The sequence below is a fragment of the Mobula hypostoma genome, chromosome 3 (genome assembly GCF_963921235.1).
Source record: "Mobula hypostoma chromosome 3, sMobHyp1.1, whole genome shotgun sequence".
NCBI classification, from domain to species: Eukaryota; Metazoa; Chordata; class Chondrichthyes; order Myliobatiformes; family Myliobatidae; genus Mobula; species Mobula hypostoma.
Window position 1 is genome coordinate 13,693,560 of NC_086099.1, and position 14,317 is coordinate 13,707,876.

A 14,317-nucleotide genomic window follows, 5' to 3' on the forward strand; every position below is an offset into this window, starting at 1 on the left:
TGCTAGCTAAGAAACCTTAGCAAGTTGCATGTAACACAAGCTTAAGTCAGAACGAGCTAGAGTAAAAGTGTGAATGCCAAAGCAACCTGAACAATTTCAGAATTCTTGATTGTCGGAGCTAGACTCATTTAACAGAGTTGAGAGGTAATATTGCAGCTCTATAAAATACTAGATAAACCACTCTTAGAATATTGTGTTCCGTCTCGTCATTGAAAGGATGTGGAAATTTTAGAGGGGGTGCAGAGATTTACCAGGATGCTGCCTGGATTAGGGAACATGGGCTGTGCGAGCTAAGACTTTTCTCTTTTGAGCAAAGGAGGATGAGAGGTGACTTTATAGAGACATGCAAGATGATAAAAGGCATAAATCAAAAGGCACACCCAACACTTTTCCCCCCCAAGGCAGAAATGGCTCATACTAAGTGGCCTAATTTTAAGGTGATTGCAGGATTGTCGGAGGCAAGTATTGTTTGCACATGGAGTGGTGAGTGCATGTAAATTTGCTGCCAGAGCTGGTGGTAGAGGCTATAACATTGCGATATTGGTGAAACTCCTAGAGAGGCATATAGGTGAAAGAAAAATAGAGGGCTATGTGAAAGGAAGAACATTAGTAACATTTAAGAGACTCTTAGGACGGGCACACGGATGAAAGAAAAATGGAGAGCTATGTGGGAGAGAAGGGTTAGATTGATCTTAGAGTAGGTTAAAAGATCAGCACAAAATTGTGGGCCAAAGGACCTGTACTGTGCTGTACTTCACTATGTTCTCAAAATAAAGTACCAGTTCTGTCTGACAAGAGGACGGGTCTTTGATGGTGATTATAGCAGCTGTAATGTACTAGGCTGAGATGATTACATCTGGAAACAGCTATTTCTACCAGGTTCAACTTGAGGTAGTGAAATAGGGGAATCTTTTCCCCTCAATTCCCATGGCAATGGATTTTACCAGAGCTCAATGTCACAGTTGGTCAAAGGTACCTACACCTCATTTTTGTAATTCAGTTCTTGAGGCAATTTTTGACCAGAGATTTCTTTGCCAAGAAACACATGCAGAGCTCAATCTAAACAGTGAGCCAATTCCCTGCATGCGTTTACCACACCTTCCCTCATTTTGATGAGAACAACTGCAGTGGTAATTGGTCTAATGGGAGATTATTTTCCCAATTATAACAATTATTTTGTTCATCTTTACACTTGTGTACTCTAAGTGACATTAAACAATCTTGAATGCTGATTCTTGAGATGCCCAGCTTTTAATGTCATAATGTCAAATGTGACATTAATGGCAAGAAACTGCTGGGATTTAGTGACCATCAATGCTAAATACATCTCCTTAACCAGTTAGGCTTGAAGATTACAATGAGGAACAAAGAAGAGGACAAACTAGGAGTAAAAATAAACCAAATAAATTATAACTAAGTATTGAATAATTAACACAATTTAAATCTCAGAAAGGGATTCTCAGAAATCTTCTCCCTCCCTCGACATTCCCACCAAAATCTCAGAAAGCAATTCACCTACAGAAGGAATGAATTCCATTGATTTGAACTTGCATTCCATATTGAACACAATCTTGGTATTTTAGTCATGCCTTTGACATTTATTCATACCTCTGGAACTAGCAGATGGATTTACAGCTACTGTTAGTGGCTGCTCCATGTCCTGGAGTTTGATGCATTAGGCCAAAATTTAATTGCCTTTTGCTGGCTGTTCTACACAGAACCATTTGCAAGGTCATCTTGACAGGTCAGTGTGCATTGAAGAGTGGAAGTCAGCAATGCACTCATGGTCTTGAACAATGAATTTGACATCAACAGTAAGGTGATAGACAGGAGGGACTGTGCTTTTGGTCCAATATCTTTATGCCCACTATGACTTGTGTTAGCAGCATAGAATTACTAATTTGAGATAGGTTAATAACCAACATTCCTTCTCACAGTCACGCAGACCAACAATTTGTGATAGCGTTATAACTTGAAGCATTGACAAGGTAATTACGTTGAAGCTCTAAAATGCTTCAAAGTAAAGGTTGTGGTACATTTATTACTTTATTAACATTATATAAAAGAAAATTCCAGCTGTGCGGCAACAAAGGCCATGTGTGTGGGAGCATTTCAGTTACTGCGCAGCCGTGCACCCACACAGCTTAGAAGGAACAGTGGTGATAACCCAGGATGAAAAAGGAGCAGAATATTTTTTCTAATTGTAAACAGCAGCAGTCTTTATAAATAAGTGTTAACTGATTAGTTTTAAACATATTTTTAATAATTAACTTTTAAATTAAATAAATTTACTTAACCTCAAAATCTGAAACAAAAACTAAAAATTCTTGGCTCATTCATTGTGTCAAAAATAAATTCCCTATTTTCTAAAAAAAAAGGCCCGCAAACTACTTTGTCATAACCTTCACTTAGTTTTCCTCGCAGATTTGCTTGAAACATCTCGGCATGCAAGTTTGCAATGTTTATACAATGAAAACAGTTTTTCCAGTAGACTGTCATTAATATTTTTCATCTATTCAAAACTTTAGTATCTGTTTTTGGACAAAATAACTTACAAATAAAACTTGCTAATTATGCTGCATTGTGTGTAATGTAAAAAGTGCAATTGGAGTCTCTATGAACAGAAATTAATGTATCTGCAGTTTGAAGAATTGACTTTATTGTTTAATTTTCATGGCAGTTCATGAAATGCTCATGCACTTTAGACAGCAAAACAAAAGTTGCAGGCTTCCCTCTCAGTCTTCAGTTACACTTATCTATTCAGTTCAGGATGACACCTCAGGCTTAATTACTGACTAGCTACTTATTATCCCCTGACTACAGTGCCAAGATTAAGGAAGGGTAGATGGGTGTGCATTTTCTGCTAATTCTTGGAATTAGCAAAGCCTCAGACTATCTAACAATCCAGAGATACAAAAATGCAAAATTCATAGAATATGAAACACTATGGCACACAGTACAGGCCCTTCAGCCCACAAAGTTGTGCTGACCCTTTTAACCTACTCTTCTGATCAATCTTAAACTTCCCTCAATTCACTTGAGATATTTATCTTAAAAAGTAAAAATCCAAAACAGCAATTCAACATCACACTCTGGCAGGCTACTTTCAAAATCTTTATACCAATTCTTTAGAGTTTATTTCCTGTCATCCAAAAAAGATGTGTGAATTTCAAACGACCATCTGGTCAAATCTGAGCCAATTTATTTTGCTTGATGTTAGTATGCTTTGTGAAACTAAAGTTGCAATTTAGTGTCCACAATTCCAATGGTATATTTCTTTAATTAGCTTCTGCAGGTGTTGCTCAAGTACTTACACACTAGAGAATCCATTACAAGTTCAAAGTATAAAATCACTGTCTTCAGTGTTTGTGTGACAGTAAACTACTCAGAATTTAAACAAGTTGGGGAAGATCTGTAATTGTTTTCAGGTAAGGAAATTTACACTGTAGATATTTCCTAAAAGCTGCAATCAACATGTGTATGACAATTTAAAATCTGACTCAAAACCATGAACCCAGCAACAGAAGACTTCTGGAATCTGAGGTCTGTTTATGAGTCTTTAAACAGCTTTTTTGTCATCTTATGAAAGGAAGGAGAAGAGAGAATGTCTGGGTTGGAGATCTTAATGGCAATGTGTCATATGCCACACTCAAGAGGTTGCAAGACCATGGGGGGAGCTGGACAAATAACCTAAATATCATGAAACAGACAGTCTTGTAAATCAATTGCCAGTTAGTTTTCAAACCTTTGATGTGGTGTGTAAAAAAATTTCAAAATCACTATTTTGTTAATTTTCAGGTTGCAATTTTCAAGCACTAGGGATCACCCTTCTTCTGGCTCTTAGAAAAGTAACCATTTTGCTCTCTTCTTGCACTTCTTAAAAATATTTCTTCTTGTAACTTATAGCATATTTTTATTCATTGTACTGTACTGCTACCACTAAACAAATTTCATGGAATATCTCAGTGAAAATAAGTCTGAAATATTACTATAACTTCTGAACAGATTATCCATAATTATTACAGAAATATTGGTTATGTTGGCAAAGGGCTTAGTAACAGTATGAATTGGATGCATTACAAAATTGGAGGTGTTAAAGAACCAAAGACAAATGGAATACATAAGCAAGTGAAATGAAAAAGGGATCATATCGATGAATATTTCAGAGTTCTCAGATGGCAAAAGGGGCAAAAAAATCTGATCAGGTTTTTGATCTTTGCTGCTGATTTCAGAGATCAATATTCAGCCTGTTTAATTCAATTCAAAACACCTATTCATGATTGAAATAGACAAACATTGCTGCAACACAGGCGTTGGTCACAGGATATGTTAAAAATCAATACCTAAGCTCTTATAATACATATCGGGAAATCATAATAATTATGTTTTGCTGTTAGAATGTTATGAGTTAACATAATACCTGTTTCTGGAGATATTTCATCAAGCAGTTTTACCATGCCATCTCCTTGCATGGCTGTCCACTTTTTAATTGGAGACCCTCCACCAATCCTGTCATACTGCTCACGAATTTTTGGAGTACGACGCTTTGCGATAAAAGGAGCAAGTTTACTGGAAAAAAAATTCTAAAAGTTAAATTGCCCATTTCACTTCCCATGAATGTCTCGTGAAGTATCACACCCATTCCAAAAGGGGTTTACAAGTTTAAATATGGATTACAAGTTTCTTCTTCACCATCAGGAGAGGAGGAGGGAACTTATTTTTCTAGAAGACAAAATTTAACTAAATGCTTTATTTTCCCTTCCTAGGTCATCCGTAAAATCAGTCAATTGCTCGACAAAAAAAAAAAAATCACACATTAAGAGCAACTATCTGAAAGAATTGTTGCAAAGTTGCTCCACAATCAAAATTCAGAAAGCGAATTTTATAATTACGAAATGCATCTAAGCAAAATCCATGTACAAAGTTATATGGAGTTTCATTGTTTTACTGAGGTCCATGTGAATGGCCACAATAAAGAATATTAAATGTAAAGAACACCAACACGATGGAGTCAACAAGAGTGCACAGATCAAATATGTAACAGTTTGGAAAATGACATAAACCAGATGAACAGATGAATTCTGATTGGTTGCATAACCGTCTGGTATGGTGGAACTAAAAAAAGCTGCAGAAGGCTATAAACACAGCCAGGTCTACCTGTGGGCACTAGCCTCCTCACCACTGAGGACATCTTTAAAAGGCGATGGCTCAAGAAGGCAGCAACCATCATTAAAGACCCTCACCAACCAGGACATGCCCTCTTCTGGTTAGACCATAAGACAAAGGAGCAGAAGTAGACCATTCGGCCCATCGAGTCTGCTCCGCCATTTTATCATGAGCTGATCCATTCTCCCATTTAGTCCCACTCCCCCGCCTTCTCACCATAACCTTTGATGCCCCGGCTACTCAGATACCTATCAATCTCTGCCTTAAATACACCCAATGACTTGGCCTCCACTGCTGCCTGTGGCAACAAATTCCATAGATTCACCACCCTCTGACTAAAAAAATTTCTTCACATTTCTGTTCTGTAGTACCATCAAGGTGGTGGTACAGGAACCTCAAGCCACACATTCAAACTTTTAGAAACAGCTTCTTAACCCCACCATCATGTTTCTGAATGGACCATGAACCCGTGAATACCTCACTTTTTCTACTACTATTGTAACCTGTTTATTAAAAAATATGTATTGCACTGTACTGCTGCCACACACCAACAAATTTCACAACATGTCATTAATAATAAATCCGATGCTGAAATGAAAACAAAGCCCAATACAAGTTCAAAGAGAAGCATCTCATCTTCTAATCTCATCTTCACAGTTCTCAGAACCCCAAACATGAATTCAACAATTCCAAATGATCACTTTTTCAAGCTTGTAACAGTATTGGAAATTAAAGGACTTTTTTTTGTTAAAGTTAATTAGCATTACAAACTGTACTATTTACCTTTGGGCTGGAAGGGGGATAAGGTCCTTATCCATGAAAAGCCGAAGCAAGAAATCATGAACATCATCTAATGTTTCAGGGCCACCCATGTTCAACATGAGGATGCCAGTCTTGGGTTTTCTAATAAAATAATAGAACATAGTAATCTTTACGCAGAGCAAGATGTATAATGCAATTTATTTGTCATAAAAATGCAAGGAGTAGACACAGTAAGCTTGTACAAGACATAATAATTTGGAAATGAAAAGCAAAGGATAGATAAAGGGTCAGTGGATGTTGTTTACTTGGACTTTCAGAAGGCTTTTGAGAAGTTGCCACACACAAGGCTGCTAAAGTTAAGAGCCCGTTGTACGACAGGAAAGATGCCAGCATGGTTAGAAGAATGGCTGACTGGCAAGAGGCAAAGACTGGGAATAAAGAGGCCCTTTCTGTCTGGTTGCTGGTGACAAGCGGTGCCCCGCAGGGGTCGGTGTTGGGACCACTTCTTTTCACATTCTATGTCAATGATTAAATGATGTAATTAATGTGGCCAAGTTTGTGGACAATACAAAGATAGGTGGAGGGGCAGGTAATGTGGAGGAAGCAGGGAGTCTGCAGAAGGACTTAGACAGATTAGGAGAATGGGCAAAGTGGCATTAAGAATATAGGGCAGGGAAGGTTATGACCATGCAGTTTGTTAGAAAGAATGAAGATGCTGACTGTTTTCTAAAAGGAGAAAATTCAAAAATTAGAGTTGCAGAGGAACCTGGAGTTTCCATCCAGGATTCCCTATAAGTTAACTTGCAGCTTGAGTCAGTGATGAGGAAGGCAAATGCAATGCTAACATTCATTTCAAGAAGAATTTGCGCAGCATAGGTAAACAGTATACCAAACAGTAAACAGCTAGCTGTCCTTGTGACAGAACCTCAATGGTGCGAGGGTATTCATTAGTCTCACAGCTAACAGTTAGTTATACTAATGCTAACTAGTCATAAGTGAATTGAGCTGCATTGCCAGCTGAACATTTGTAGCATTTTATGGTTAAGTGTCTCTGAATCTCCTACTCTGACCTTCTGGAGTCAGAGAACGCTGCAACACCGAAACAGGCTCTTCAGCTCATCTAGTTAGTGCCAAACCATTAATCTGCTTAGTCCCATAGCCTTCCACACCCCTTCCACTCATATACTTATCCAAATTTCTCATAAGTGTTGAAATCAAAACGGCATCCATCACTTCTGCTGGCAGCTCGTCCCATACTCTCACTTCCCTAAGTGAAGAAGTTCCTCCGCGTGTTCCCCATAAGCATTTCACTTTAAACTTTTATGGCATGCTTGTCTTGGTTGCATAAAGTTGAAAAGTTCATAGTGGCTCACTTCTGGTAAAATCTGAAACCTTGAATCTGAGGCATAATACTGCATTTATTTAGGAGTTCCCTGCTACTTGGGGGTTTGCAAGGCATATTTTAAAACTCTTTGGAGTTGGGCATATTGGGTGTGTGCCTTTCTGAGCAAGAATGGACTCTTATCAGGCATGCAAAAACTGTATCTTCACAAACGTCTAAGTTACTACTTTAGATTCTTAAAGTTTATCTTGTATTTAAACATGGTGATAGCTTGCTGGTCACCTCTGATATTTGACTATCCGTTGGAGAGAAGATTTAAACTTCTTCAAGGTAGGCATACCTCAAAGAGACTTTGCAATGGAGTAGCAAATTATAAACAGAAGAGATTCTGCAGGTGCTGGAAATCCCAACCTGGGGTCTGTGGACCTCTCGGTTAATGGTAAGGGTCCATGGCATAAAAAAGGTTGGGAACCCCTTTTTTAGGACATGCCACATGTTGATTACTACCCACTAATCTACCTGAAAATTATCTGTTGCACAGCTGGTGTTATTTTACTTTAATTTTAAACTTGCAAAGGATTTTAAAAGTCATTTTTTTTTCCCTTTCAACTGTTTTTCATTCTTTATAATTCTATTCCTGTGCCTGATTTGATAAGATTTCACCCATTCAGAATACATCTGTGGCTTACCCCTATTCAGATTGCCAAAGCTGATCTAGTTCTTGGAGATCTCAATTTAACTACCTCACTCAGTACCGCAATACTGGATTTCTTCAATAGAATATGAATTAATGACTAGTCCACCTAGGTCCGAAAACAGTACTGAAGGAGGTGCCTTTGCCATCAAACCCATGACTTTCTAATTCACAACTGATAGAAATAGGAAGCTGGTGTTACAACACTGAAATGGCATCTTGTATATTTTCTGTCTTCATCAAGCCAGTACTAATTATATTGTAAATGACTTCTCAAATTAAAAACCTAATAGTTTATCTTGGAGTCCAAAACTTATCTTAAAATAATTTTCCTCAGATTTGTCAGAATAAGGAATGTCAAGTGAGGACTGTTTGCCATCCTTGCTAGTTCCACCGTAAGTTGATCTGTTCTTCAATGTTGTCACAAACGTGTATCCTTCCACAAGACACTCAATATACTAATATACTCAATACACCAGCTTAATATACCTTTAAAATACTCAATACACTCAACACCCTTTGAAATTCTCTTGACTGCTACTGGCATGAAAAATTGAAGCTATTAACTGTTCTGATCACCAGAATACTTAAAGCAATAATCTGCTAATCCCTCTCAACCCCATTGTTCTGCCTTCTCCCCATAACGCTTATCAACCTTCCCTTTAAATATACAGACTGACCTGAGCTCTACAGCTGTCTGTGGCAATAAATTCCACAGATTCACCACCCTCTGGCTAAAGAAATTCCTCCTCAGCTCTGTTCTAAAGGGATGTATTTCTATTCTGAGCCTGTGCCCTCTGGTCCCAGACCTCCCCCCACCCACTAAAGAAAATATCCTCTATCTAGGCCTTTCAATATTTGAATGCCACCCGCCTCCCCCACTCTTCTATACTCCAAGTGCAGGCCCAGAGCCATCAAACGCTTGTCATGTGTTCATACCCAGGATCATTCTTGTGAACCTCCTCTGGACACACTCCAATGCCAGCTCAGGCCTTTTTTAGATAAGGGGCTCAAAATCGCTCACAATAATCCAACTATGGACTGACCAATGCCTTACAAAGCCTCAACACTGCCTCCTTACTTTTATATTGTGTGTGATATATGTTTTGTGAGTGCATTGTAGTCCAGAGGAACGTTGTTTCGTTTGGGTGTGTGTGTGTGTGTGTGTGTGTGTGTGTGTGTGTGTGTGTGTGTGTGTGTCAGATGACAATAAACTTGGATTTGAGAGACTTTAAATTGCAGTTTACCGTTCTCTTAGTTGAGGATTTTCCTTCATAGCCACCTGTTCTGTTGCTGCTGCTGAAGTTGACTGCCATTGCCACGAGGGATGAGCGTACAAATTATTCAGACTGTTCCTTACAACTGCATAGGAAACAAAATAGGAGCACAATTTTATTCACTGACATCTTTGTTTCATTAATACACAATCCTCAGCAAAACAGATCAAGTAGTAAATTTTTATAACTTCATCCGACTACCCCTCCTTTGACAACCCTGCAGGTTACTTTCTCAAAGAACTCTAACAGGTTTGTCAGGCAAGATTTCCCTTAACAGAAACCATTCTGACTTTGACTTCTTTTACTATTAGTCTCCAAGTACGCTGAAACTTCATCCTTAATAATAGACTCCAAAACTTTCCCAACAACTGAGGTTCGGCTAATTGGCCTATAATTTCCTTTCTTTTGCCTTCCTCCCTTCTTAAAGAGTAGAGTGACATTTTCAATCTTCCAGTCTTCTGGGACTATGCCAGAATCAAGTGATTTTTGAAAGATCATGACCAACGCATCTGTTATCGCTTCAGTAATCTCTCTCAGGTCTCTGGAATGTAGTCCATCTTGTCCAGGTGACTTTTCCACCTTAAGAACTTTGAATTTGACCTTTGATTTTGTGTGTGTTTCTTAGGATTTCCAGCACCTGCAGAATTTTTCCTGTCAGTGTAGAGATGCTGGACGTTGGAATGCAGGGGCAAGTTGCACAGAAACAAGGACAGTAGTCAAATGCAGCTTCCACCATCACTGTCATCAAGGTCAAATATACAGAAAAGTACCAGAAAAAGGCCAGCAATATCATGAAGGATCCCACCCACCCTACACATGGACTGTTTGCCCCACTACCTTGAGGGAAGAGGTGACACAGCTATCACACCAGGACCACCAGACTCAAAAAAATAGACCATAAGACCATATGACATAGGAGCAGAATTAGGCCATTTGGCCCATCAAGTCTCTCCACCATTCAATCATCGCTGATCCTTTATTCCCCTCCTCAGCCCCTCTCCCCGGCCTTCTCCCCGTAACCTTTGATGCCATGTCCAATCAAGAACCTATGAAGTTTTGCCTTAAATACACTCAATGACGTGGCCTTCACAGCTGCCTGTGGTAATAAATTCCACAAATTCACCCCCCTCTGGCTGAAGAAATATCTCTGCACCTGTTTTAAATAGACACCCCTCTATCCTGAGGTTGTGCCCTCTGTGTCTAGATGTCTAGTCTAGGACAAATGAAAAACACCCTTTCCACATCTACTCTCTCTAGACCATTCAACATTTGAAAGGTTTCAATGAGATCCCCCATCATCCTTCTAAATTCCAGCCACTACAAGCCCAGAGTTATCAAATGTTCCTCGTTTGATAATCGTTTCATTTTTGGAATCATTCTCTAAGCCCTCTCCAACGCCAGTACATCTTTTCTTAGACAAGGAGCCCAGAAATTTTCACAATATTCAAAGTGAAGCCTCATCAGTGGCTAATAAAGCCTCAGCATCTCTTCCCTGCTCTTGTATTCTAGACCTCTTGAAATGAATGCTAATGTTGCCTTCCTCACCACCTCCACTTTCAAGTTAACCTTTATGTTGTTCTGCACAAAGACCCCCAAGTCCCTTTGCATCTCAGATTTTTGAATTTTTTTCCCATTTAGAAAATAATCTGTACATTTATTTCTTCTACCAAAATGCATGACCATGCCTTTTCCAACATTGTATTTCATTTGCTATTCTCTTGCCCATTCTCCTAATGTGTCTAAGTACTTCTGCAGCCTATCTGTTTCTTCAACACAACCTGCCCCTCCGCCAATCTTTGTATCATCTGCAAACTTGGCCACAAAACTATCTATTGCATCAACTAAATTATTGATATACAGCATAAAAAGAAGTGGTCCCAACAGCTACCCCTGTGGAACACCACTAGTCATTGGCAGCCAACCAGAAAAGGATCCTTTTATTCCCACTTGCTGCCTCCTACCAATCAGCCAATGCTCTAACCGTGCCAGTAAGTTTCCTGTAATACCATGGGTTTTTAACTTGGTTAACCCCTGCGTTGTGTGGTATCTTGTCAAAGGGCTTCTGAAAGTCCAAATATACAACATCCACTGCATCCCCTTTATCTATCCTACTTGTAATCTCAAAGAATTCCAACAGGTTCATCAGGCAAGATTTTCCCTTAATAATAAACAATCTGGAATCTTCCAATGTGAGATGATGAGAGACTGTAGGGTCCAGGCAGCCCATTAACAAGTGCTCCCAGTCCACAGTAATAGCCCACACTCCCAGTCACGGTTATATACCAAGCTTCACATCTCAGTGTTGGGCAGACAGCCCTGTCATGAACACCCCACCATCCCCTGTGCAAATCTTCTGCTGAGTCGTGAGCACATCGATGCTCAATCTGTGCCGTGTTCCAGGTACCCATGTTCACAGGGAGGATGCAGCTTGTATCACGTGTCCGAAACTGAGCAGTTTATAATGCACAATGCATAATGCTGTCATTACCCCTCTCATTTCCAGCAGCAATGTTATTCTTGGGAATGCACCCCCCCCCCACCTCAAGCACTACGAGAGAAACAAGGTTATATCTCCAGTACAACTGGTATTCTGCCAATACCTATTTTAATGTACAAGATAAAAAAGGTATTTCCTAACAAATGCCAGAAAATTCTGAAGCAGATCTGCCTGAAACTCTGAAATAGATGGTGTATTATTCCTATGCAGATAGTCTTAGAGAAGTACAGCACACAAACAGGCCCGTCAGTCTAGCTAGTCAATGCTAGTGAATCTTTTTAAACTGCTTATTTCCATCGACCTACACTGCGACCATAGCGCTTCATACCTCTACCATCCACATGCCTGTTCAAACTTCTCTGAAGCGATGAAATTGAGCACGCAAGCACCACTTATGCTGGCAGCTTATTCCACACTTTATGACCCTGAGTGTAGAGGTTTCCCCTCATGTTCTCCTTAAACTTTTCACTTTTCACCCTTAACCTCTGGTTGTAATCCCACCCAACCTCAGTGGAAAAAGCCTTATCTATACCCCTCAATTTTGAATACCTCTATCAAATCTCTCAATCTTCTACATTCTAAGGAATAAAGTCCTAACCTTTTCAATCTTTCCTTATAACACAGGTTTTCCAGACCAGGCAACATCCTCATAAATTTTCTCTGAAAAACATGAAAAGCATGATAAAAGCACAAGGAACTTCTAATTATTCCCAAACGAATTGAATCCCTAATTCTAGTAGAAGCTAAAAATACTACCCGAAATGAATTTTGCCTAAGTGACAAGAATGTAAATGATGTTCTTTATTATTTAATATTTACCTGGTCAATGAATCTCAGGGTAGTATATGGTGACAGATTTGTACTTTGTTAATAAATTTACTTTGACCTTTGTTGAATAAAATGTCATCCAGAAGACCCTAACATGCTCAGGCGCTGTACCTTGACCTTAGATTGAGCTTCCAGGAAATTAAAAGCAAAGACCAAAATGGGAACAGGGAGAAAAATTAAATTCATAAACAATGGAAAGGCTGGGAGTCTCAGAATAATAGCATTTATTCTACAAAGCAATCACCAGTCTGTACTTGGAAATACACGGCATCAAATGCAAAGTACAAGTAAATCATTGCTTCGACAGAATAAAAGTGTCTGAGGCTCTGAACAGAAGAAAGGGAGAATTAAAGTGGCAGGTGTGGCATTGCTTTGTGTCTTCATGAGGAAGACACCCGGGGAAGAGTCAGAGCCATTAGCAGAGGTAAAGGAATGATGCAGAAGGTCCAACAAGGACAGTCCCTCCCAGAATGTGAAAAAGGGAGGGAGAGACTGTGGATGACGGTGGGATCAGCTTCAAGGTGGCAAATTAGAGAAATACTCAGTCGGGGATGAAGAGTGATAGGGAAATGATCAGTCGAGGATGAAGAGTCAAGGCCAAGGGAACCCCTATCCTGTTGTGGAAAGGATGACAAAATGGGCACAGTTGAAGTCCATCCTACCTACGGTGGAAGGGAACCCACCGCTAAGGAAAAAAAAAACACTGGAAGCACAGGTATGGCAGATACCCTGTCCGAACAGCTGAGATTAAGAAAAATGGGATAATGGAAGCATGGACCTTTCAGGAACCCAGGGTGAGAAGAAATACAATCAAGGTAGCCATGGGTTTGTCTCATTACCAGCTGTTCCCCAACATAGGCGTCAAAAACAGAAGTTAGAGGAGAAATACACAAAGGTGAGAAGAGAGTGGAAACTAGCCGCCATAGTGATGAAAATTTCTAATTTAGTGGAAAATAACACCATTAACTACAAGGAAGTGAAAGCCGAATGGGAAATGGATCAGTAACTATTGTTTTCAACCTCAATTATTCCATTTATATTCATTACATTCTTATGACTGTTTTATCCCACAGAAATTGGCTCAATTTGAAACTAAGTGTTCACATAGCTACACCCATTTACAGAAAGCACAGGGAGTTAAAAATTACCGACTGTGAGAACAAGTTAAACCAGGCACATGAGCATCATGATGGTGGAATCTGAACTGGACTTTGTTCTGGGATGAGAAAAGGCCTCAGGCTATACAAATGGGTGATGGAGGTGCATGAGATGATCATTGTTGTGCAACCATCTGACGTTATCTCAGATTATTGTAATTGATTCATTTCTCTAACAGGGAAAAAATACAACAGGAAGAAAAATAGATTTCTATCCAAATAATTTAAATAAAATTATGGATTAAAAAAATAACCACTCAAAAGTGCCTGCAGCACTGTAGACTAATTATCCAGTTTCCTTTACACAATACTCATTAGGTTGGCAACTGCAAGGTAGGGAAAGGGATTGGCATGATATTCCCCCTCCCCCTCCTCCCCATTAAGTACATTTGAGATAGATTTTTACCTCAGAAGTTGAAGTTATGGGGAAATCAAGCAAGAAAATTGAGTTGAGGTCAAAGAACAGAACTGCATTGATCTTACTTAGTGGCACATGGCTTACCTACACTACTTTTATCTACCAAGGCACGTGTCTTTGAATATGCTTTGGAGGGTGGTAGGTGCTGATGCTTTCAGCTCAAAAAAGTGGGGGTG

At 39.4% G+C, this 14,317-nt stretch overlaps 1 protein-coding gene across 2 annotated transcripts in view; it reads right to left on the minus strand.

Moving 5' to 3' along the window:
• fech (ferrochelatase) overlaps positions 1 to 14,317 on the minus strand; it is a 41,244-nt gene that overhangs the window by 24,923 nt on the left and 2,004 nt on the right. The window contains exons 2-5 of one of the 2 annotated variants that reach the window (XM_063042664.1): positions 12,337 to 12,398; positions 9,212 to 9,326; positions 5,950 to 6,069; positions 4,421 to 4,569 (exon numbers count right to left, since the gene is read on the minus strand). In XM_063042664.1, the coding sequence (XP_062898734.1) occupies positions 4,421 to 4,569; positions 5,950 to 6,069; positions 9,212 to 9,240 (298 nt within the window). In that variant the 5' untranslated portion in view covers positions 9,241 to 9,326; positions 12,337 to 12,398. The remainder of the gene's footprint in view (positions 1 to 4,420; positions 4,570 to 5,949; positions 6,070 to 9,211; positions 9,327 to 12,336; positions 12,399 to 14,317) is intronic. The other variant, XM_063042663.1, reaches the window with a different exon arrangement.